The following is a 24,361-nucleotide window of genomic DNA, read 5'->3' as shown; positions in this document are numbered from 1 at the left end:
GGGACCACATCGCATTTCTGCGGGAGTCTTGATGGCTACCCGCTCCCCATCACACATGGTGGGCAGAGCGGGTGGGGTGGGGTTTCCACTCTACACCTCGGTTCCTTTCTAAGCCCTCACAAGGACATTTAAGTTTCACTTCAAGATCTGTCTGCAAAGATTTGTGACGATTAGCCAGGAAATTACTGTTAACTGCTTGGCCAAGTTCAAATGCTGTGGATATGCCAAGTTCCGGTAATGGGGAGAAACTGAAGAGACTTTCGCTCACTCCGACTCTTCATCACGAGGCTGGCACGTTGGCAGGGCTAGGATCGAGGACTTGTCATTCCTATGTTTTATGAAGGAAGGCCTTCCTGCCATCATCAACTTATCTCCCTTCTGAAATATTCTTGGATGTTAGATTCGTGGAAGAATTTTTTGGCCGTGGTGGTATAGGGAAAGGGCTGGGGAGGATAAAGTCCTTCCAAACCTGGCTTCCTGCAAGGAATTTATACAGAGATCAGACCTTAGAGTCTACATGGATTCTAGCTCCTTCCTCATCCCCACCCAAGCCACCTTCCTTGCCCTCTTCGCTTTTCTTCCCCCTGCCCCCCGCCATTCTCTCAGCGTGTGCATGCTCAATAGCTCAGTGGTGTCTGACTCTTTGCGACCCCATGGAATGTAGCCCGCCAGGCTTGTCTGTCCATGGGATTCTCCAGGCAAGAATACTGGAGTGGGTTGTCATGCCTTCCTCCAGGGAATCTTCCCCACCCAGGGATCGAACCCAAGTTTCTTGCATTTTCTGCATTGCAGGGAGATTCTTTACTGCTTGAGCCATCAGGGAAGCACCCCACCCCCACCATTGGGTTTGACATTAACAGAGGAGGACGCAGAAAGGACAGAGCAGTTTGCCCTCAGCTTCTGTCTACAAGACACCACACAGAGCACACCCTGATCATTCTACAAATCCCTGCCTGACACCTATGAGCACGTGGTCCCATTGCTCAGAAAGTCAGCTCTGAGAAGATGGGGACTCATTGCCCTGTGCACCTCCCACGGCACATACTAATTGCTTAATATAGATTTGCTGAATGACTGAGTGAATAAATGAATTCACTATGTGACAGCAGCAAGCTCTGGGAATTGGTGATGGACAGGGAAGCCTGGCGTGTTGCAGCTTATGAGGCTGCAAAGAGTCAGACACGACTTAGCAACTGAACAACAAGAAATGTGACAGCAGAACAGCATGGAAATCAACGGACGCTGCTGGAGAGGGTGATATTTGTTTGTTTATGTTTTACTACTTTAAACTCGGAGGAGGAAGCTGCTTCTAAATTCCGAACATGAAAACCCAATTAAATTAAATAGTGGGAAATTACAGGCAGCTATAAAAAAAATGAAGAATTTATTAATTAAAGCTAAACTCGCTCCTAAAAAATGAATTTAAATACTGTGAAAATAAAGAAGATAAACCAACTTCCCACTCTGTGCTTAAAAACTCCTTCAGTGCTCTGCCTTCCCTTCTTCCCCCTCTGCCCCTCCTGGGAAGCAAGTCCATGTTACCAGGCTCTGCCTGGATACCGGGGACCCCACATGACTGACAGATCAAGTCGTTATCCTGCAGAAGAGGGGAGCCTGTTATGAAGGTGCCCTCGAAGTTTGTTAAAGAACCAGAGAGTTAAGAGAAATGTCTGAGACCATTGAGAACCATCTATTTGAGTCCAGGAGATGCCCCGTAGGATCTAAGCTGACAGGAAGAGTGCGTCTAGCCCCTTGCTCCTCAAACTGTGGTCCATGACCCAGCAGCTTTGAAATCCAGGAATCTCAGTCCCACACATGCTGGCTGAGTCAGAGTCTGCTTTTTCACAAGATGCCCAGGTCATTCGCATGCACGCTGCGGTGTTTGAGCTAGACAGGTCTAGCCCCCTCTCAGTGGATTAGTGAAAGGGGAGTTTTTCTGCTGATGGAACTGCCGGGGATGCTATGGGAGATTCACATGAGTGCAGGGCATGCGCTTGCCCTTCTAGAATATCCCCTAAGAGCGAGGGGAATGATGGGGCGATAGAAAGCCAGCCTAGCCCCCTTCCTGGGGTGACCCTAGAGGGGACCCACACTGCAGGTGCTGTGCAGGGTTCAACCAGCATAGCCTGCAGAGGGCCCAGCTGGAGTCTGGGGCCCCATGATCATCTTCCCCTTAGGAGATGGAGTGTTTGGGACTCTGGGAGGAAGTGAAGGAAATGGGACCAAAACGGGACCAATGTTGAAATGCAGCCACAGTGAATTCTAGAAAGAAATACAATTATGGGGACGCTTTCAACCGCCTTGAAGTATATTGGACTAATTATCTTAGTGGACACTAATAATCATGTTCCTTAGAGACGCATGGTGACCGTAATAACTCAGAGATGAATATTGGATGAAGGAGTTATTAGGGACTGGCTGGACTGCTCACCCTCCAAGCCCAGCAGGCAGCAATTCTCCTTCCTGCCTTCCCAAGTCACCCCCTTAAGCCTGAAATTTTTATTAAATATGTACCCAGCGACTGGGAGAGCTTTAGAGTCAATAAAACACCTGCCCCTACCTTGCTCAAGGGGATTGAGTCTGAGCCGTCAGCAGGGGTGAGGGGGGCCTCGCCCCATAGAGAGGAGACACACAGCTCTCGGCCCACAGCTGGAGGCGGGTCTCCTCTAGTTCTCAGTCCTGCCCTGGTGTTAGTCTCAGTCCTTAGCCCCTCATCTAGACTCAAGAAAGTGTCTTCTGCTCCCACGACCAAAGGGCTGGCCCTGCCCCATTCCAGGCATGGCTGTGCATCCCTTCAATCCTTTCCTCAAATTTCCAGTCTCCCCGGAAGTGTCAGTCTGACCCCATCTTCCAAGCCCAAGGGACTCTCACTCCCCGTGGATGCCCAGTGCCTGGCCCTGCTCTAACTCCCACCCTTGTCCTCCAGTCACCCTAGTTACTAGCATCACAGGGCACCAAGATCCACAGAGGAGCAAATGAACACGTGGGAACATAAAAAAAAAAAGTTTTCTGCCTTAAGGACCGTACAGTATGCCCATTTAACAGTGACCTGGAGACAAGAGCCATCCACCCCCATTCCCCCAGTCTCCTTCTTTATTCTTTTTTAATACGGATTAAAAATCCATATTAAAAATCTTAACGGTAAGATTCTTTTTTTAAAAACTGTATTAATTTATTTATTTCTGGCTGAGCTGGGTCTTCATTGCTGCGCACGGGCTTTCTCTAGTGGCAGCGAGCGGGGGCTACTCTCCAGTTGCTGTGGGCGGGCTTCTCTTGCTGCAGAGCTTGGGCTCCAGGGCGCAGGCTCAGTAGTTGCGGCGCCACGGGCTTAGTTGCTCTGCAGCGTGTGGGATCTTCCTGGACCGGAGATGGAACCCATGGCCCCTGTGTTGGCAGGCGGATTCTCAACCACTGGACTACCAGGGAAGTCCTTCTTTCTTCTTTTCTATGTGTTGCTTGGTTTATGTTTTTTCATGTATACCGTGCAGTAAAGTACACAAATCTCTAGTACATAACAGATTTTGATCCACCTAACTACTAACGGAGAAGGCAATGGCACCCCACTCCAGTACTCTTGCCTGGAAAATCCCATGGGCGGAGGAGCCTGGTAGGCTGCAGTCCATGGGGTCACAAAGAGTCGGACACGAATGAGCGACTTCACTTTCACTTTCCTGCATTGGAGAAGGAAATGGCAACCCACTCTAGTGTTCTTGCCTGGAGAATCCCAGGGACAGAGGAGCCTGGTGGGCTGCCGTCTATGGGGTCGCACAGAGTCGGACACGACTGAAGCGACTTAGCAGCAGCAGCAGCAACTGCTGAAACATTTCCAGCCCCGCCCCCTCGCAGAGATTCCCTCACGTCTCTTCCTAGTCGATGCGCCCCCACACAAACCTCTCACCATAGGTCAACTGTACGTGTTTTTCAACTTCATACACATGGCATCGTTCAGGATGTACTCCGCTGTGTCTAGCTTCTGTTAACCAAGACGTTTCTGAAATGGATCCATATGTGTAGCAGTCTTTCACTGTCCTGTGACAGCCAGATAGCATCCCAGCTTAGACAGTAGTGTATCCATTGAAAGCACACTTAGTGGTTTTTAGATTTCTAGCTACTGTGAATTAATCCTTCTATAAATATCTGTGTGTATGTTTGCTGATCTTACTTTGCTCACTTCTGTCAGGGGCTCAATGTAACCAAAAGGAGTCTGAGATTTTACTCAACTGGTTGGCTCACAAAGTAGCCTACCTATTTCACTGAGGCTGGCAGAAGACACAACACTCCTGGGTCTGAGATGACAGGCAATTTCCCACTCACAGCAACAGCAGCAGCCAGAATATTTGCATTTTTGCACCAGTTCCTTGAGACTCAATCCTCAAAGAGTAATTAACACAGAGAAGGCCAAATGACACCCACCCACAGTAGGGTGCCTTACAAATGCTCGGGGAGTTCTAATTTTTAAAAAAAATAATTATTTTTATTGATTTATTTGGCTGTAGCAGGACTTTGTTGTGGCACGTGGGATCTCTGATTGTTGCAGATGCAAGATCTTTAGTTGCGGCACGTGAACTCTCAGTTGTGGCACGTGGGATCTAGTTCCCTGACCAGGGATCAAACCCAGGCCCCCTGCATTGGATGAGCACAGAGTCTTTCTGGACCACCAGGAAGTATTCCCAACCAATTTTTTATAATGGACAGTAAGTATGCTTGCCCTTAGTTCTAGAGGGAGATACAATATCTGAGTCCCAAAGAACGTGAAAGTTGCTCAGTGGTGTCTGACTTTTTGTGACCCCATATACTATACAGTCCATGGAATTCTCCAGGCCAGAATACTGGAGTGGGTAGCCTTTCCTTTTTCCAGGGAATCTTCCCAACCCAGGGATCGAACCCAGGTCTCCCACGTTGCAGGTGGATTCTTTACCAACTGAGCTATCAGGGAAGCCCCATCTGAGTCCCAAGGCTGTAAGCAAATCTTTCTTTTGCTCCAGAGTGAAACAGTATCTCTCTATCTCAAGGCTGTTCAATATGCAAACATCCTTGAAAACATAATCTGAAACAACGGACATTGAATGCCTGGCTTGCCAGGTGTACAGAAATGCAAGAGTTCAACAGAGAACTGTTTCCCAACAGATGAATGCTGAGGGATCAAGGTGCTGAGTCAAAGTGGCTGGCTTGTATTTAGCTGCAGCAGATATTGCCCCAAAAGTGGCCCAACATGACTGTACCAATTTATACTCCCATTAGCAGTGTCTGAGGTTTTACCCGCTCCACTTCCTTGCCCACACATGGTACTGTTGATCTGTTTCATTTAAGCCATCCCAGTGTGGGCATGCCTTTGTTTATTCAGGAACTCTTCCACATAGCAGATGCTTAGAGGTCATTTAAAATGATGGTTCAGATCAACATGAATATTATTGCCTTTACCAAATTTTCATTTGTCAACTATATATTAATAGCCATATACCAGGTAAGCCGTGGGTAGTGTAGGCATGAGGCTCCAGGAAGCAGACACACAGGGCAATCTTCTCTCAGGAAACATATTTTAAAGACGTAGAAAGGGACTTCCTTGGCAGTCCAGTAGTTAAGATTCCACGCTTCTGATGTAGGGGTTGTGGGTTTGATCCCTGGTCGAGGGACTAAGATCCCACATGCCTCATGGTGCAGCCAAAAAAAAAGACACAGAAAGGGCGGAAGAGGCTCTCTTAAGCAGGGAGAGCCTGTCTTAGGGGAGGGCACTGCATTACGTAATGCCACTTAGGCCTGGCCACCATGGGTGAGAGGCCCTAGGAGAAATGCTCGATCAATGGAGGAGAAAGGGATGAGCTTCTAAGAAGCTGGGGGGACCAATGCACACCTGCTCATAGAATTGCCTGAACTTTCCAGCAGCTTTGCACTGCCCAAAATGCTAGTAGATGATGATGTTCAGTCGCTCAGTCATGTCCAGCTCTTTGCAAACCCATGGACCAGAGCACACCAGGCTTCCCTGTCCTTCCCCATCTCCCAGAGTCTACTCAAACTCATGTCCACTGAGTCAGTGATGCCATCCAACCATCTCATCTTCTGTCGCCCCCTTCTCCTCCTACCCTCAATCTTTTCCAGCATCAGGGTCTTTTCCAATGAGTCAGCTCTTTGCATCAGGTGGCCAAAGTATTGGAGCTTCAGCTTCAGCATCAGGCCTTCTAATGAATATTCAGGGTGGATTTCCTTTAGGATGGACTGGTTTGATCTCCTTACTGTCCAAGTAGATGATGATAATGAAGATAGTAACGATCAGTTATTGAGTACCTCCTATGTTTCAGGCACTAAACTAGGCTCTCTACATGGATTAAGTTACTCTGTACCTTGCAGCCAGCATCCATTGGCTAGTGACGAGATGAAAATATTGAGTAAAAGGCTTTCTACGAGTGCAAACACTGGTCTGGAGTGAGAGCTGTCAGGGAGGTTTGAGGGGGTGTCTGGAAAGGTTTTGGTGTTTTTATGATTCCATCCAATTCAGTTATGAATCTAGAAATTATGTAGAGTGAATTTCCTTAGCTTATATCTTCAGCAGCTAGCTATTCAATAACCATGATAATAATAGTGATGATGGCAATAATGACAATAATATCTTCTTACTCTGGCTTAGGCACTATACAATGTGTTGAGTTGGCCAGAAAATTCACTTGGATTTTTCTGTAACAGCTTATGGAGAAAACCGAACGAACTTTTGGGCCAACCCAATATTTTGTATTTCATTCAGTCCTTACTCCAACCTTATGAGATATTACAATTCCCAACTTATAAAGGAAGAAACAAGAATGGAGAGGTTAATTAATGAGCCCACAGCCTCAGAGCTTTTAATAGCAAAGCCAGGATTCATACCCTGGCGGGTCTGCCTTCAAAAATGTTTTCTTTTTCCCCGCAGCACTATCTTCCCATCCACCCTTGGTCAAACGACACGCTTCCTATTTTAGGGGCAGGCTTATCGGAAGGCCCAATTTGCTAAAATGATTATTGGGAATTAAGTGTGCTGTTGGAAGATGGATTTTTTTTTTTTTTTTTTTTTTGTATGTGAAATGACCTGGTTCTCTGCTCTAGATTTATGCAGCTCTGGTGTTAGCCCAGGGATACTGAGCTGACAATCATTCTGGGAAAGACTGGCTACATCCACGTCTGGCTGTAGACGTTTCCTGACAGCGAGGCCATTCCCTGTCCCAGTCATCCTAAAGCAAGCCTCAGGGAGGAAACCAGAATTTTGAGCAGAGGTCCTAAGCAGACAGAGAGGAAACCCTTGCTTCTATCATCTTGGACCTGGAAGATTCAGAGGAATGCAGATGTGTAGGCATGAATTCCTCAGTGCTGGGAGATTTGGAGACGGACTGGGAGCCAGGATGAGACAGGCCTGAAAGTCATCATTGTTGTTGTTTAGCCGGTCAGTTGTGTCTGACTCTTTTGTGATCCCACGGACTGTACACACCACTCCCCCAGGCTCCTCTGTCCATGTGATTCCCCAGGCAAGAATACTGGAGTGGGTTGCCATTTCTCTCTCCAGGTGATCTTCCCAACCCAGATGGAAAAGTTTAAGACCCAAAGGAATGTAACCATTCATTCAAAAACAAACAAAAACAGTTATTGAGCTCTTTAAGGTACCTGATAATGTTCTAGAGATACAACAGTGAACACAGCCAAATTCCTAGTCCCAAGAAACTTACATTGCAGTAGGGAATACTGACAGTATACAAAAAAAATGTATGACCTACATATACTATAATGTATAGTTGTATAGAACTGAAAAATACTAGGAATTGAACTAAAGCAGAGTAAGGGGATTGAGAGGGTTTCTTTAACAGTTAAGTGAAGGACAGCCTTAGAGTAGAGGCAGTTGTGGGACAGAGATGTGAATGAAGTGTGACAGTGAGCCACGTGGGTATGTGGGATTGTTTCAAGTAAGGGGAATAGACACGTGGGAATAGACAAAAAACCCTGGGGCAAGTGTGTGGATAGCGTGTTCAAAAAAACAGTAAGAGGTCAATGTGCTTAGGCTGAGTAGCAAATAGGATGCAGAGAAAAAAAAGATGATGCAGAGAATGTGGGATTTTGTTCTTTGAAGTATAGTTGATTTACAATGTTGTGTTAGTTTTAGGTTTACAGCAAAGTGATTGTGTTATGCATATAAGAATATATATATATATATTCTTTTTCACATTCTTTTCCATTGTAGATTATTGTGAGTATTGAATATAGTTCCTGTGCTCTATAGCAGGTCCTGGGTGTTTATCTATTTTATATACAGTAGTGTGTATCTGTTACTCCCAAAGTCCCAGTTTATCCCTCCTCCTCTCTTTCCTCTTTGGTAACCATAAGTTTGTCTTCTATGTCTGTGAGTCTATTTCTGTTTTATAAATAAGTGCATTTGTATCACATTTTTAGATTGTATATATACGTGATATCATATATTTGTCTGACTTCCCTTGGTATGGTAATATCCGGCTCCATCTATGTTGTTGTAGATGGCATTATTTCACTTTTTATGACTGAGTAATATTCCCCTATATATTTAATGTGTTTATATATATACCACATCTTTTTTATCCACTCATCTGTCTATAGACATTTAAGTTGCTTCCATGTCATGGCTATTGTAAACAGTGATGCCATGAACATTGGGCTACAGGTGTGTTTTTGAATTAGAGTTTTCATCTTTTCTGGATATATGCCCTGGAGCAAGATTGCTGAATCCTATGGTAGCTCTATTTTTAGTTTTTAAAGGAATCTCCATACTGTTTCCATAGTGGCTGCACCAATTTAAATTCTAAGAATGTAGGAGGCTCCCTTTTCTCCACACCCTCTCCAACATTTATTATTTGTAGACTTTTTTGATGATGGCCATTCTGACCAATGTGATTTCACTGATTATCATTTCTCTAAGAATTCGTGAGGCTGAACATTTTTGCACGTGCTTACTGGCCACCTGTACATCTTCTAGAGTATGCTGGTTCTTGATGGCACACGTAGGAGTTTGTGTTTCATCCTGACAGTGATGGAAGACCATTAAAAGATTTTGTGACAAAAGTTACGGTCTGTATGAGGCCAAGAATGGATGCAGGAAGACTTGCGTATTCATTTCCTAGGGCTGCCCTGCAAATTACCACAAATTTGGTGGCTCAAAATACTAGAACTTTATTTTCAATGGTTCCAGAGGCCAAAATGCTAGAATCAAGTTGTCAACAGGTCCACGCTCCCTCTGCAGGCGCTAGGAGAGAACCTTTCCTTGCCTCTTCTGGTTCTGATGCTCCAGGTGTTCCCTGGCTTGTGGCAGCCCCACTCCAACCTCCACCTCCATTCTCACATGGCTTCCTCTTCTGTGTCTATGCCTTCTTCTCTTCTGTCTCTCCCAAGAACACTTATCATTGGATTTAGGGCCTCTCTGGATAATCCAGGGTGATCTCCTCTTGAAATCCTTCATTTATTTAGATCTGCAAAGACCCTTTTCTCACAGAAAGTCACATTTACAGTTCCAGGGGTTAGGATGTAGACCTATCTTTTGGGGGTCACCTTTCAACTCAATACAACTAGTTAAGAGGCTGCCACATTAGCCCAGAAAGGCAGTGAGGCTGACTTGCCTGAGATTGGCAGCAGCCAGATAGTGAGTGGCTGGACTGTATTAGGGTGAGAGCTCAATGGGGAAGAGTCACTCATTCAGCATCTCCAGGAATATTTCTTGGGTACCAACCATGTTCCAAGTTCTGCCAGCACTGAGGATATAGCAGGGAAGAAAAGATGCGATGTTCAGGAACCTGAGTTCACATCACAGTCCTGCAGCAAAATTGGATGTTCAGTGTATCCTGTGTCACAAAGGAACACAGGGCAGACAGACCTGCACTGGTCAGCAGAGAACACTGGAAGGAGGAATACAACTTAGCCAGGCCATAGCGTGTATTGTCGGAGAAGGCAATGGCAACCCACTCCAGTACTCTTGCCTGGAAAATCCCATGGACAGAGGAGCCTGGTAGGCTGCAGTCCATCGGGTTGCTAGGAGTCCGACACCACTGAGCGAATTCACTTTCACTTTTCGCTTTCAGGCATTGGAGAAGGAAATGGCAACCCACTCCAGTGTCCTTGCCTGGAGAATCCCAGGGACGGCAGAGCCTGGTGGGCTGCTGTCTGTGGGGTCGCACAGAATTGGACACGACTGAAGCGACTTAGTAGTAGTAGTAGCGTGTATTGTAGGTGGGCGATGGGGAGGGTAGCGAGTCCAGCTGGAGAGAGTTGAACTTACGGAATGTCTGGTCAAGATGTCTTTAAAGAACCACACAAACAAGGGTGGCATGAGGTCTTGGGGCAGCCTGGCCATCAGCATGTCTCAGGCCACCCAGGACTAACTGCCACCCACTCACAGCCTGCCAACACTGGTGCTGCTGAAGTTTGCTTTCGCATGTGTAACTGTTTTTAGCAACCCACCCCCAGCCCTGATCCTACCCATTGCAACACCAGGCACAGGAGCAAAACCATTGCCCACAACCTGCAGTTGTTCAGATTGGCTGAGACTGTGTTCCTAGCAGGCTAGGCCCTGCCCTTGAGTCACCCCGGGGTCCTGAAGTCATCCGATGCAGATGCTTACAGTCTTTAGGTAATTAAATCTTAACCTATCAACGGCTCCCTAGAGGCCCTGGGATTCACTTGCTGGCTGCAGATATAAAAGTCTGATGACTCAAAAAGTTGCTTTTAAGGAAAGGTCTTTCATCTGTAAGACTCATAAAACTCATTAGTATGCTCAAAAGCCCACGGATGAAAGGCGGAGTCGAGGAAGAAATAGTGATCCCTCCGCCACTGGTGCGGGATTCCTCCGCGGCGCGGTTTGACCGCAGACCCGCCCCTAACGTTCGCGGGGGGCTGGAGGCCAAAGAGCCGGCGGAGGCCCACACGCCGCCTATCTGGATACCTCGAGGCTAAAAATCAAGGGAAGCGACTCTTCGAATACGTCCTACCCTCCTGCTTTAATAATTAGCCCTTTGAGATGATCCGGAGACTGCAGTCACCGGCCAGCAGCCTGTCTCACTTTCTTTTTACTGAGGCTTCGTCTTGCATTGCGATGAGTCCCAAGGCAGAGGCAAGTGCACACCCGCGGCCCACCCATCCAAGCTCCAGCTAGTCCCCCACTGGCCACACCTCACGTCTGCCATTGCCCGCCTTCTGGGTACTGGGTCCTAGAAGTAGCTCAGGCTCCTGGAAGCTGAGGCAAGAGTCCTTGGGTAGGGAATTCTAGGACCCCTGTTATCTGGAGTGCGGCCTAGAAGGCCAGTTCAGGGTGCGAGGGTACAACCCAGTAGGCCCTCATCTTAAAGGGGAGGGAGCAGCGCGGGGCGGGCCTGTAATCTTGGGTTGAAGTTGCTTCCTGGTGATTGTTGACAGAAAACGAAGAGGCGGTATGGGGGCATCCAGCCTTCTGTTAGGTCACTGGTCCTAGTGGGGAAAGTGGGTCCAGATCAGTCTAACAGGTGGGCGTCGGTCCACCAGACCGTCCTTCCCAGATGGTAAGAAATCATCTGCTAAGAATAAAGAGGGTGCTGAGACTCGGGAAGTAATCGCTGTAAAAAGTAAAAGCAAAGAGAGTGCCTAACTGGCAGGAGAAGTTGCTTCTTTAACACTGTTATTGCACTTCCTGTAATGGCGGCTGGACACGAACCAGTGCCTGGATGTGAATCAGGTCTCAGTGTCCCGTCACTCTCGAATTCTGGGGGAGGAACCACCAGGAGACCACCATGGAACCACCATGAGCCCACAGCTATCAACTCATGCTCACCCATGTGCACACACATACACACCCACGTATTTCTACAGGAAGGAAGGGTAGAGGACAGAGCCTCTAACTGAAGGCCAGTGGCCTTTGCATGGATACGCTCCAGGACACCTGCTGGGCGGCCATGGGCCAGGATCCAGGAACTCAAGAAAGGCCCAGGGTGCTTGAGGACTGAATTATATTTTTGCTTTCACAGTGCTGTCCACATATTTCTTCCCAGCCTCTCACACAGCCAGGGTCTGGATTTATAAGACGATCAGCTTGGTCAGGAGATTTTTGAGACCATAGGAACAGTACCTGTATAGACACCTGTATGGATACCTTTCACCCCTTTTCACCCACAGACCTTGGGTTTTAAAATCGATCCACCCAAATTTTTATCTTCCTCTTTTCACAATAATAACTCTTTTCCCTCTTCTCTAATTAGTTATGGCATATATGGGGCTTCCTGGGTGGTACTAGTAGTAAAGAACCCATCTGCCGATGTAAGAGATGCAAGTTCAGTCCCTGGGTTGGGAAGATCCCCTGGAGAAGAGCATGGCAACCCACTCCACGATTCTTGCCTGGAGAATCCCATGGACAGAGGGCTGCAGTCTGTGGAGTTGCAAAGAGTCGGACATGACTGAAGTGACTTAGCACACACTCACACATGGCATATATAGCTCAGGACTCAAAGTTTCTGTGTATTTGCTAACCAATGTCTCCTTGCTCAATTTATATAATTTTGACTGCCAGCAAGAAAAGTTTGTATGTATGTAGTGATCTAACAAGAAAAAGATTCTGATATTCTTAGAGACGGCATCAGACCATGGGAAGTCCTTGACTCAGTGGCTAGATTCAGAAATGGTAATGGAACAAACTCCTGGGTTCATCCTTAAAGTACAGAATTATTCTGAAATGTTTGAAACAATCTTAGTACATCTATTATCTGATTAACAAACTACTAATTTCACCAATGGAAACCTCTGTGGAAATGTTAATTAGCAACATCTGGTGTAGATCAGAAATATGGATACTAAGCGAGGCAACTGTAGTCATTATCTCTGAAGTGTGGCCTTTCGGATAAAATGTTAGGTGATCACCTCGAAGTGTGAATTCCTGATTAGGGAATTGACAGCCCCTGGAGTGTAGGTTAAAAATGTACACATTTCTATCACAATCTCTCAACTGAAGCATTTTAAAGAAAATTACAGACATTATCATGCTGCCCACATGAAGATCTCATTCATTCAGTGTTCTAAGTACAACAGTCTGGGGAAAAGCAGCATAAGACACATTTTTGAAGGAAGACAGTCTAGTGGAAATAAAAGCCCCATCGTTGTTTTCTATCTCAGCGTAACTCATTTCTTGACTGTTTGGCAGAAGCTTTTCCAGAGTCCTCCTGGGTTTCGTGTGCACATGCACACTCATGTTAGGTTTTGAGGTGGGGGGGAGGTGAGAAAATGGAATGGGAAACACTAAACCTTCAGCCTTGACCATCCTTCCCAGAAACAGAGGGGATTTTTAAACACTGCAGAGTGGGACCTGAAGCAGATACAGTTACCCTTCCGTCTTTGCAGACCTGATGCCCGGCTAGGTTCTGGCCATGACTGTTTTCCAACGTTGTGGTTGTTGCTGTTGTTCAGTCTCGAGGTCATGTCCGACTCTGTGACCTGATGGACTGCAGCCCACCAGGCTTCTCTGTCCTCCACTATCTTCCGGAGTTTGCTTAAATTCATGTTCATTGAGCTGGCGATACTACCTAGCCATCTCATCCTCTGCCACCCCCTCCCTCCTTTTGCTTACACTCTTTCCCAGCATCAGGGTCTTTTCCAATGTTCTGATACCTGCCCTGAAATATAACTCCTCCCCATCTTCCCTCCTGTGTGTGAAATACATCGATAGCATTGCTGAAAGTACTAAAAGCTTCACTTCATTAACTCTCATAAATAAGGACATGAGCAAACTCAAAACCCATGACTGTCATTTGAAATTGGGTGCAAAACCCACCTTCAGCTGAAATGCCTCCATCAGCATGGCACTGTTCCTGGAATCAGGCAGAAGGACAGAGCAGTCCTCCAAATGAGCTCACAGATCAGAGGGAGCAGAGGCTGGAGAAAGGGTCACATGGTGTTTCCAGGGGCAGGTTTCCTCTTTGGACACCAGGATTTGGAGGGATAGCCATTACCAACCATGGGAGTGTGGCTGATGAAATTAAGGAAGATGTCTTTAAATTCAATTACACCCTCAGTGGAAATGGTCTCACTAATGCTTGCGGAGAGAATTATACCCAGTCCATAAAGCCTAACATTTCTAAACCCAATTTTGCGAATTATTCTAAAGGTTAATTCAAGATCTCTCTTCCAAATGGCAAGTTAAGGACAGCCAATGGAAGGAAGGCGATCTTGGACTGACTGAGAGGTTTATCAGCCTGGAAGAGTTCATTAGTTTTAATTAGTGTAATCACTAATGTTGCATTAACAGTTTAGTGAAGGAAAGTAATTACTCACACATCCACTGTATGAGATGGGAAGATTAGAATTCATTTTCCAAAACGATTAGCATTTTGCCAATTAAAAGAATCCCTTCTCCCAGCCAGCGGCCCTGTGACCTCGCTCACCCCAAAGATCGTGTATATAAATGAAACATATTTTGCATCAGGAGAAGGAGCATGAAGAAATAAAGGATTAAGGCTGTGTTTATTCTCAGCGCCTTCCCAGGGCAGAGCAAGCAAGCACAAGAGTCTCTGTGAGTTTACGATGTATTTGCATAGTCATTCACTCTGGAATACATCCCTGGCGGCTTTGTTACCCTGCAGCAATTAAACAATGGGAAGGCCAGGAGAAGATGAGGCCAGAAGGAAGGAAGGGGAGAGTCTCCCTGGAATGATCCTGGCTCGAGTCCAGGGGTTGGACCAGTGCCAGGACTCCACTGTGGTCCCATCTTGAGTGCGAGCTCTACTGCTGGGCTTGGGGCATCGCACTGCCTGAGGGGGTTCCCTAAAGCCCTTGGGCCCTCCTACCGATTGCCCCTAGGGCTGGGTGCTACCTCCGTGCCCACTCTTTGGCAACATGGTCCGACTGCTCTCTGGCCCTGCTCCTCGCCATCTCTGCCAGATCCCCTAGCAACAGCCACTTGGAACGTCTCATTTCTTAAACATCCCATGTTCTTTCAGATCCGGCTCCTTGGAACCTGTTACAAACCTTTTGCCCATTTTGTTAGAGCATCGCCCTTCCTGCTTCACCAAGGGTAGACAGCGCTTTGCATTGACCAGAACAGCTACCGCCCCTAATCTGCACGCTCAGAGTTCCTCCCGGCATCCTGCGTCCTTGCACTGTGTTATGTTACACTAATCACAGTGAGCCACTGAGACGGGAGCAGGAATGGTACCCTGTTCAGTATTCTCAGCCCATGCCCAGGCGGTGCATGTGTCAGCTGGTATATACATTTTCATCAGACGGCTTAATGATTGTGGACAGGTATCAGCCCTCCCTACCTCCCCCTCACCAGCCTTATCAAAGCCCAGCCGAGGAAGCCCAGCATGGTGGGATCAAGGAACATCACAAAGGAGAGAACTGAGACATCTGCATGCAGGTGGACATTCCCTCTTCACAAGCACATTTCCAAGGGGAGCTGACCCTGGCTGAGTGCATCTCCCGGGCTTCCTTCTGCTTGCATTCAGCCAACAGGAGGCACCGGCAGGAGGCTGGAGGGAGGGGAGAAAGGGAGGCTATGGTGTTTCTTCCTAACTCCCTCCTTCCTTTGATTTTATATCAATACTGCGTGTGTGCTTACTAAGTCGCTTCAGTCGTGTCCAACTCTTTGTAACCTTATGGACGGTAGCACACCAGGCTCTGTCCATGGGATTCTCCAGGCAAGAATACTGGAGTGGGTGGCCATGCCCTTCTCCAGGGGATCTTCCCCACCCAGTGATTGAATCTGCATCTCTTAACGTGTCCCTGCATCGGCAGGTGGGTTCTTTAGAAGCCTGGTGGTGAGCCCCTGGTAAGTTGTTCTTTAACAATGAGTCTAAAGCAGGTCAGAAGTGTGCCTGGTAGAGCCAAGTCCCAGGAGTCACAGCTGAGACTCCCGCCCTGGGGACCACAGTCCAGTGGCACACAGTCAGCTTTGCGTGCCATGGTTGTTTTACAACCCAGAAGGGCACCCCAGATAGTACCAATCCCTGGCAGCACTGGAAGGACAAACCGGTATTTACCGAAATTTTGTTCTAAAAATATCAGTAATGATAAAATGGGGGGGGGGGGGGGGATCCATTGACCTCCAGTCCCTGCACAAAAATATCAACAATATCAAAAAAGAACAGAAAAATTGATTTCTTTGTTACTTATGACCATCATAATGCATGCTATTCAAAGGGGAAAATTGCCTGTTTGAGTATCTTATTAAAGAATCAGAAAGGCATAAATATTGCATTTTCTTCGACTGAGTTTTCAGAATCTCAACCACCCAAGACATCCACCATGTCCCTCATTTTTTTTAAGGTTTTTTTGTGTTTTTTTTTGTAATACACTAATACATTTGGAAAGTCTCTTCTTGCAGGAGGAATCTTTTGAAGGAGGTTCTGTTTTCAATTGGGTAAATTTACATTCTCTCCTGAAATGACACGCAAATGTACAGATGTTTCAGCATCTAAATTTGGCAAAACATTCAAAACAATGAATTCGGTCTCATTAACCTATTTGTCAAAACACATAATAACAAGTGTTGACAAGGACATGGAGAAATCAGAACCCTCTTACTTGGCTGATGGGAATGTAAAATGTGCTGCCATTTCAGAAAACAGTCTAGAGGTTCTCTTTTTGTTTTTTCCACAAAATAAAGCTTTTGTCTACCTGTATCGGTTGGAGAGGGAAAGGGCAACCCACTCCAGTATTGTTGCCTGGAAAATCCCAGGGACATAGGAGCCTGGTGGGCTACAGTCCACGGGGTCTCAAAGAGTCAGACGGAGCAACTGCATGTCATCCCCTGTACTGGAGCGTTTGCTTTCCACACTCTGAACCTAGGGGTTGGTGGAGGGGGTGGCGGTAGGTGGTCCTCAGCCAGAGAGGCTGATCTCACAGCCACGAACCCACTAAGGCTCTTCTCCTTCTCTTACAGTATGTGTCCAGCAGACACGCCGTCACTCAGAGCGCCCCGGAGCCCAGCAGCTACCCGCCTCCGCACGCCCCCCACCACCACTGCCACCGCCACTGCCCCCTCCAGCCCCGTCACCGCCTCTGCCACCACGCCCGGCCCCACCACCTGCACCACCAGGAGGCGGGGCCGCCCGCCACGCAGGTGATGCCCTGCCTGTGCCCCTTGTTCTCCTGCCAGTGGGAGGGCCACCTGGAGGTGGTGGTGCCCCACCTACGGCAGATGCACAGGGTGGACATCCTCCAGGGGGCCGACATTGTCTTCCTGGCCACGGACATGCACCTCCCGGCGCCGGCCGACTGGCTCATCATCCACTCCTGCTTCGGCCACCACTTCCTGCTGGTGCTCAGGAAACAGGAGAGGCACGCAGGGCACCCCCAGTTCTTCGCCACCATGATGCTGATCGGGACCCCCACCCAGGCCGACAGCTTCACCTATCGCCTGGAGCTCAACAGAAACCACCGGTGTCTCAAGTGGGAGGCCACGCCCCGGTCTGTCCTGGAGTGCGTGGACTCGGTCATCACCAATGGGGACTGCCTCGTCATCAACACCTCGCTGGCCCAGCACTTCTCCGACAACGGCAGCCTGGCCATCGGGATTGCCATCTCTGCAGCCGCGGAGATCTGCTCTTCAGAGGCTGAGATGTGACACAGAGGCCGCCGGACACTCACGTGCGGCCACCCCTCTACCAAGAAACTGCCTGGGCCCTCAGATCTCTGCGTACCAGGACTCCAGGCTCCTTTCCATTCTTCTCCCTCCTCCCCTCCTTCCTTCCTTTCTGTTTTTTTGTCTCAGGTACTTTGTGGTATTTGGTATCTGTCTGCCATGGGCATTATATTATGTAAACATCCTGTGATGCAAGACCTTGGTGTGACGTTTGTCCTGATTTGTTGGTGTAGTTTTACAGAATGAGTTTTACATTCCATCAGAATGGTGATTGCTCGCCACCCGCAGTTCCCTTCCCTCCTGCTTCTCAAACGAGCAACAGTCACCGAGGTCACGAGGCAGACTCTTGGGGTTGAAAGGAGACTGAGTGTCCACATCATTTCCCCCTCCTCCTTTTAGTCTATTTCAGACTGAGCTAACTCCTAAGGGTGTGGAGACAGCAGATTACGGAAGGGGGCCTGGCCAGCTCGGGGGTGTGTATTGCAGACCAGCTAGACACAGCTCTGCCACTTTCCCAGGAACCTCTGGGGCCATGCTGCCTGGACACTAGACGGCGTCTCCTCCAGGGTGCGGGGCTGGAGGTACCATCATGCCGTGTGTCCTCTGGGTTGATCCTGGGGTTCAGGGGAGCAGGCAAGAGGTTGAACCCTCTTTTGGCAGGCTGCTGTGAGCTTGCCCTCAGCCCGGGCCATTTTTTTCGTGCTCTGAAGTCAAAGGCCTCAAGGGTTTGGTGCTTTCTAGAAAACCTCTTTGCCCTTCGTTGAGCAAGTCATAGAAAAGAATGGGTAAGACACAGGGGAAGAGAAGCAGCCAAAAAAAGCAAAAGATAAAATTAATCTCCTACCTCTGGGAGGGCATTCTCCCCGGAGAGAGCTTTATTATCAAGTTATAAAATCCATCAGTGTTTTCCCTCGGGGTGGAGTGCTTTTGTATCCAGCAAGGATTCCTCTGCTCTGGACAGTTCAGAACCATGATTCAGCAGCAGACACAAGAAACTCGGAGGGTGCAGCTGGCCCTCTGGCCCGGAGGCCTGGCCCCATCACTCAGACACCTGGGAGAGTCCTCCTTCCTTTCCTTACTTCTAAAATACCCCGGTGGTCCAGCGGTTAAGACTCTGTGCTTCCAATGCCAGAAGCATGGGTTCGATTCCTGCTCGGGAAACTAAGATGCCCACAAGCCACACGATGCAGCTGAAAAAATAAATACATAAAACATGCCGAGGGCCCCATTCAGCACACAGATGCTATCACTGGTCAGTCTGCATCCACCACTCTGCTGCAGGGTGAATGAAGGGGCCACAAAAATCCACACTGCCTGCGGGTACAGTGGCTTTCTCTTAATTTGGCCGTCAGAACAATATGCCAACGTCTTGTTGTGGAAGTCTCTCGGGTTTCTGAATAAAGTAAGCGTGTTTAGTCAATGTCGTCTCTTCTAACGAAAGCTGAACACCTGTAAGTCTTCCCAGGAGGTCCTCTCCTACCTCCTCCTGTCATTTTCGTTCTCTCCTTGGCCACTCCCCATCTGCACCAGAAGCGTGGGCCCCCCGAGCCCCACATGATGCTCACTCGTGGACCTTTCGCCAACCAGACATTGCTCTCAGCCCCGTTCCCTCACCTCGGCCATCTCGGCTGGGTCCTGGCAGGCCTCCCACTGAGGACAGTTTCAGGCAGCATGCCCTGGCTGGGCATCAGCCATCTTTTCTCAGCCAAAAATAACTGATCTTGAAACACAAGAGCAACCTTCCCCCAACAACCCTGTGGTCACCTGTGCTGTTAACCTCCAGCTCCAGCTCCAAAAGGGCGGTGCCAGTCCATAGAGGAGTGCATAACACAGCCCCCTCTACTTACACAGTAACTGCTGGGGCCTGGGAGCTGGAGTTTTATTCTCTAAGAGCCCTAAGGAGGCTAATAAACATCGTGTTACTGATGGAGGCAGACACCAGCTCTGCAGCCCCAAGGAAAGAGCCATTTTTCTCAGCACCGTCACAGCATCCTACAAGGCGCCAGCGTCTCCCGCCAAGAACAGAACAAGCCAAGACCGGTTGGCTCATGTGGGGAGAAACTGGCTCCTTCCTTTACCCCCAGGCCCTTCCCCAGAACCTAAGACCCTCCCCACTTGGCTGTAAGTCTGTTGCCTCCGGAAGTTGCATTCCTTCTCTGGCTCCTGGTCCTCTACCACTTTGAAACATTTGTGTAGCATCACAGGTGCCCAAGATAAACAAACCAAACCTCAGCAAGAGTCTAATTACTGTCCACAGGGCCTTAGGGCTCCTGCAGACATCATCTCTGCCTTCCTGTAGTGCCAAGTTACGTGAGCCAAACTGAGAATAACATTAGGTTACTATTAGTGCACACAAGACTGTATTATGAATAAGTGAGCCCAGACAGGAACTGATATTTTTGGTTCCCAGAAATGGTTTAGACTACAGGGTAGAGATGGGTTATTGTCACCCATCTACGATGGTCCCCAGAAGGCCTTTGTCTCGATAGCCATGTGTTAAGAATGGAAGAAAAAGGAGCAAACTAAAAACAACAGGGATTCCCACCGCATCTGTGGACTGTGGGCCCCAGGGTCCACTGGGTCTTGGTTCCAGGACCTGGGGGAGCAGGGACACAGAGTGTGAAGTGGCTTTGATTTTAGAGGCATCTCAGCTCAAAAAACTGGTCGACCTGGAAGTGTGGGGAGGGACATGGCAGGGATGGGGAACCAAAGAGTGGGGTCCTCAGTGATCTCAGGCCCTACTCCGTATCCCATCACCCACTTCAGGCTCCTCGTTTTTAGATTCCCAGGAGGCAGCTCAATGTAGAGCCCTGGGATCTGACTGCCACTCGCACATCTAGGTGCAAACTTATTACCCACTTTCTAAACAGTACAGTCAGCCCTCTATATCTTCAGGGGTCTGTGTCAGGATAAGCCCCCCACCCGCCACCAACCTCCAGATATCAAAATCAATGGATGCTCAAGTCCCTCATATAAAAAGGCTCAGTACAGTCAAGTCAGAAACCACAGATGTGGGGGACCAGTTTTATTTGCATTTTAAAGTAGGCCTAGGAAGACAGCAGCCCTTCACAGCAAGAAATGAGTTACCAGCATGTGATCTTCAAGCAGGAAGTGTGGTGAGAAGGACATCCCAGCCTAGAGGCTGAGCTTACATAAAAGGTCCGTGTACAATGGAATCAGACCATGCAAGGAAGAAGATTGCCTTAATTATCCTTCTCTGCATGAACTTGCATCTAGGGTAGATCCCATCACCACCTGTGGAGACTGTGGATCTTTTAGAAATTGATCAGGTTAATCACAATGGTACTCATGGCTACCACTTATTGAGGGTTTATTATGTAACTTAGTGGGCTAAGTACTTTGAGCATATTGCCTTATTTAATCTCCATTACAACTGTATGAGGGCTTCCCAGGTGGCACTATGGTAAAGAACCCGCCTGCCAATGCAGAAGATGTAAGAGATGCCAGTTTAATCCCTAGGTCAGGAAGATCCCCTGGAGAAGGAAATGGCAGCCCACTCCAGTATTCTTGTCTGGAGAAACCCATGGACAGAGGAGCCTAGCGTGCTACAGTCCGTAGGGTCGCAAAGGGTCAGACATGACTGAAGCGACTTAGCACGGACACGCACAACCTTATAAAGCAGGTACTATTATTTCACCCATGAGAAACCTAAGCAAAGAGGGGTTAGACACTGTTTAAGGTCACAGAGCTAGCAAATGGTACAGCAGAGACTGGAATTCAGTGTGTCTTGCTCCAAAGTCCCGGCTTCGGACCAATACCAACTATGTCATTTCTAGGAATTTATGGACCCGTGGCTCAGAAGGGCCATGCATAAAGTCTGAATGGCATGGAGGCCTTTTAGTACTTTAGTATTAAATACACCCTTTCATCTCTCCCTTTACTCCATCTTTTCCCAGACCAAGACAGAGTGGTATGTTAGAGCTGGCTTGTGTAACAGTTGTTAAATTTTTTAGGAATTTTACAAACTGTTAACCATAGCCATGATTAAAAATTAAATTATATAAATTTACAGTTAAGTTCTATTAAAACAAGAGTAATAAATACTCGAAACTCATCACTTCCTAATTATTTCACTACTCTTATTTTCCATGCTCTTGAGATTGTTTACCTTGATCACATACGTATGGTGAACATTCTATATAATGCTGTGCTACCATCCCCATGTTTGGTGATCTCACGGGAACAGCTTGAAACTGGCCGTGGTGGCAGCGTTTACACCATGGAAATTGGCAGTGCGATAAGCCAAGGTGTTTCCCATTTGAAGAACTAATCATTAAACATTTACTAGCATTATCACTGCATGGACAGTTCTGATGCATACATCAGGATGGGGAAAGGGGATTTTGGAAGGAGAAATAAGATCCCAGTGGCCACAGTGACAGGACAGAAATGACAGCCAAGCCAGCCAAATAGCAAATTATTGGGAAGGCGCAAATTGTTTTGGAGAAGGGAGTCTGAGGCTTTAAAGCAGCTTCCAGGGCATTCCTTTCCCTATTCCAGATCCTTCCCTATTGTAGTTAGTGTGGAAAGTTCTATCTGATGACTTTCATGGAAAAATTATGCCTCACAAAACCAGCCTGTTGGCAATTCCTGTCCAAAAGAGAAGACCAAACTCTACAAAAGTACAGCTTCTCGTTACTTGTTCTCATTGGTCATCTGTCTCACTCCACATGTAGACCAAACCCTAAAGAAATATTTCACTTTGCAACAAGAGACTGGAAATATCCAATAGTGGGCAGTGACTATAACATGGCATAACATGTGTGAATGCAAAAACAGGACCCTCATCCACGAAGCTGAGGGACTGAGAGGGAACAGGTCAGGGGATGTTACACGAAGAAAGTAGCCCAGCGCTAATCTAGCTTAATCTGGCTACTTCACTGCAACCCAACAAGGACCCCATTCACCCAGGCCAGCACACTTTTCACATTAAGGCCTGGTTCCCACAAGGATAAAAGTCACAGAGAAACTCCAGGCTGAGTACCTGGTAAGAGGCAGAATCTCCAAGGCCAATAGTGAATCAGTGACTCTGATCCCAGTGGCTTCAGTGTAAGGGAAAGAAGTGAGGCTTGTTGAAGCTTCCACTTGGATGCAGTTTCTGGTGGAAGGGGAAGGGATCATGGTTGCAACATCAAAGAATTACGCTTTGATTAAAGTTCAGCTACAAATAGCATCCAGAGCAGAGTCTCCCAGTAGATTGTTAGACCTTCAGATGATTTGTTCTGAAGATTTCCTTAAGAATTGCTGAGCTCTCTATTGTGTTAACCTGGAGAACAGCCAGCCAAGAAAAACTTCACTGTTACAAGACCCAAACAATCTGTTGTAGATAAGCATTTATTTTTCCCCCCAAATCAGATTACTACATAGGTTACCTACATGGCTTAGAGTTTGCCTTTTCTAATATAGTATAGTATATAGAATACTATACTATAAATATTCCTCTCCCCTTTTTAACCTCTTTTTGGGGTACTGAGATGAGAGAGACAGAAAGGAAATCAAGGATCATTTTACTTGACTTAAATTGATGTTTATGTTATTGTCTAGGCTTTCTTATGATGTTAGAAGAAGCAGGCTTAGAATATCACTTTATCTCTACCCTGTCTCCCATGAAAAATGTCATTAAATTGCATTTGATATTGTTTCCTTGAACCCTTCAGAGTTGCTTGTTGTTATTGTTTGTTGCTGGAGTTTTTTCCTCCCCACAGGGTTCTGTGCGACTTCAGGGAATAGAAATGAAATGCTATACGGGAAAGTGCAATTATCAGAAATTCACCAGCTGCCACATTTGACCTATGTTTCATTATCTTTCTCCCTGTTTCATTTTTCTGCCTCCATTTCAAAGTCATAGTTGGATGCAAGGAGGAAAGTATTTCTGAAGGTGAATAAAAGCCCTGGCAACTAATGTGCCCCCAGGACTATTTCAGCCTCTGGTGCTGCCTTGAGAAGAGGGACCACAGCCTTCCCCGATGGCCATCACTGCCCACCCCCTTGCTACCAGCACCCCTTATCTGAGATCTTCCCTGCCTCTGTCTGACAGCAGGGTCCCTGAAATTTACTTCTGGGCCTATCAGATCAGTTGTCAAGGGAGCCTTCATGGTTTAATTCTTTAATTTCAGGCCACTGTTAGTTACTCGCAAGATCAGGATTGAGCAAGAATTTTAATCCTATTGCCTGTCAATTCATCTTAACCTCCATCTTCTTCCTTATGTCCTTCTTCCCAGAACCTACTTCCTGCTCTCACAGAGGCTTATAGAGAGTGCCTTGAATTGAGCTGAGTGATCAAAACTGACCACAGGACCAGCATGAATATTCATGAACCAAGTTAGTTGTCAGGCCATGGCCTCTCTTGGAACAGTTCTGCACCCTGTGGTGTCCCAAATACTTTCCATTGCCCTCAAAATACGCTAAAGACGTGCAGTAAGGCTGCTGAGTGCCAGAGAGAGACTCCACTGAAAGAAGGGGGACACTCACCCGTCGAGAAATTCAGCCAGGGAGGGAGGTCCAGCCCAGAACCCTCCCTGGGATGCAGAGCTTTATTTCCCAAACTTCAGTGTGCTTAAGAATGTGCTTAAGAATGATCATCAGGGCTTCCTTGGTGGTATAGATTCCGCCTGGCCAGCACAGAACACGGTTTTGATCTCTGGTCTGTGAAGCTCCCACATGCTGCCGAACAACTAAGCCAGTGTGCCACAATTACCGAAACTTTCACGCCTGGAGCCCATGCTCCACAAAAGAGAAGCCACAGCAATGATAAGCCCATGAACC

At 47.5% G+C, this 24,361-nt stretch overlaps 1 protein-coding gene and 1 long non-coding RNA gene across 3 annotated transcripts in view; one reads left to right on the top strand and one right to left on the bottom strand.

Annotated features, from left to right (window-relative positions):
* The window catches only part of SIAH3 (siah E3 ubiquitin protein ligase family member 3), a 68,735-nt gene extending 50,963 nt beyond the window's left edge, over positions 1–17,772 (top strand). The window contains exon 2 of the mRNA XM_086328915.1: positions 16,874–17,772. Within this exon, the coding sequence (XP_086185041.1) occupies positions 16,874–17,557 (684 nt within the window). The 3' untranslated portion in view covers positions 17,558–17,772. The remainder of the gene's footprint in view (positions 1–16,873) is intronic.
* A 630-nt stretch (positions 17,773–18,402) lies between these two features.
* The window catches only part of LOC147361420 (uncharacterized), a 41,056-nt gene continuing 35,097 nt past the window's right edge, over positions 18,403–24,361 (bottom strand). For both annotated transcript variants that reach the window (XR_015137882.1, XR_015137883.1), the window contains exon 5: positions 18,403–18,765. This is a non-coding gene — a long non-coding RNA (uncharacterized LOC147361420). The remainder of the gene's footprint in view (positions 18,766–24,361) is intronic.

This window comes from Bos grunniens, chromosome 12 (genome assembly GCF_055505025.1).
Source record: "Bos grunniens cultivar Pamir isolate PY7600 chromosome 12, Bosgru_T2T1.0, whole genome shotgun sequence".
NCBI classification, from domain to species: domain Eukaryota; kingdom Metazoa; phylum Chordata; class Mammalia; order Artiodactyla; family Bovidae; genus Bos; species Bos grunniens.
Note: the sequence above shows the minus strand (reverse complement) of the source record. Positions and strands in the feature narration are given on the sequence as shown.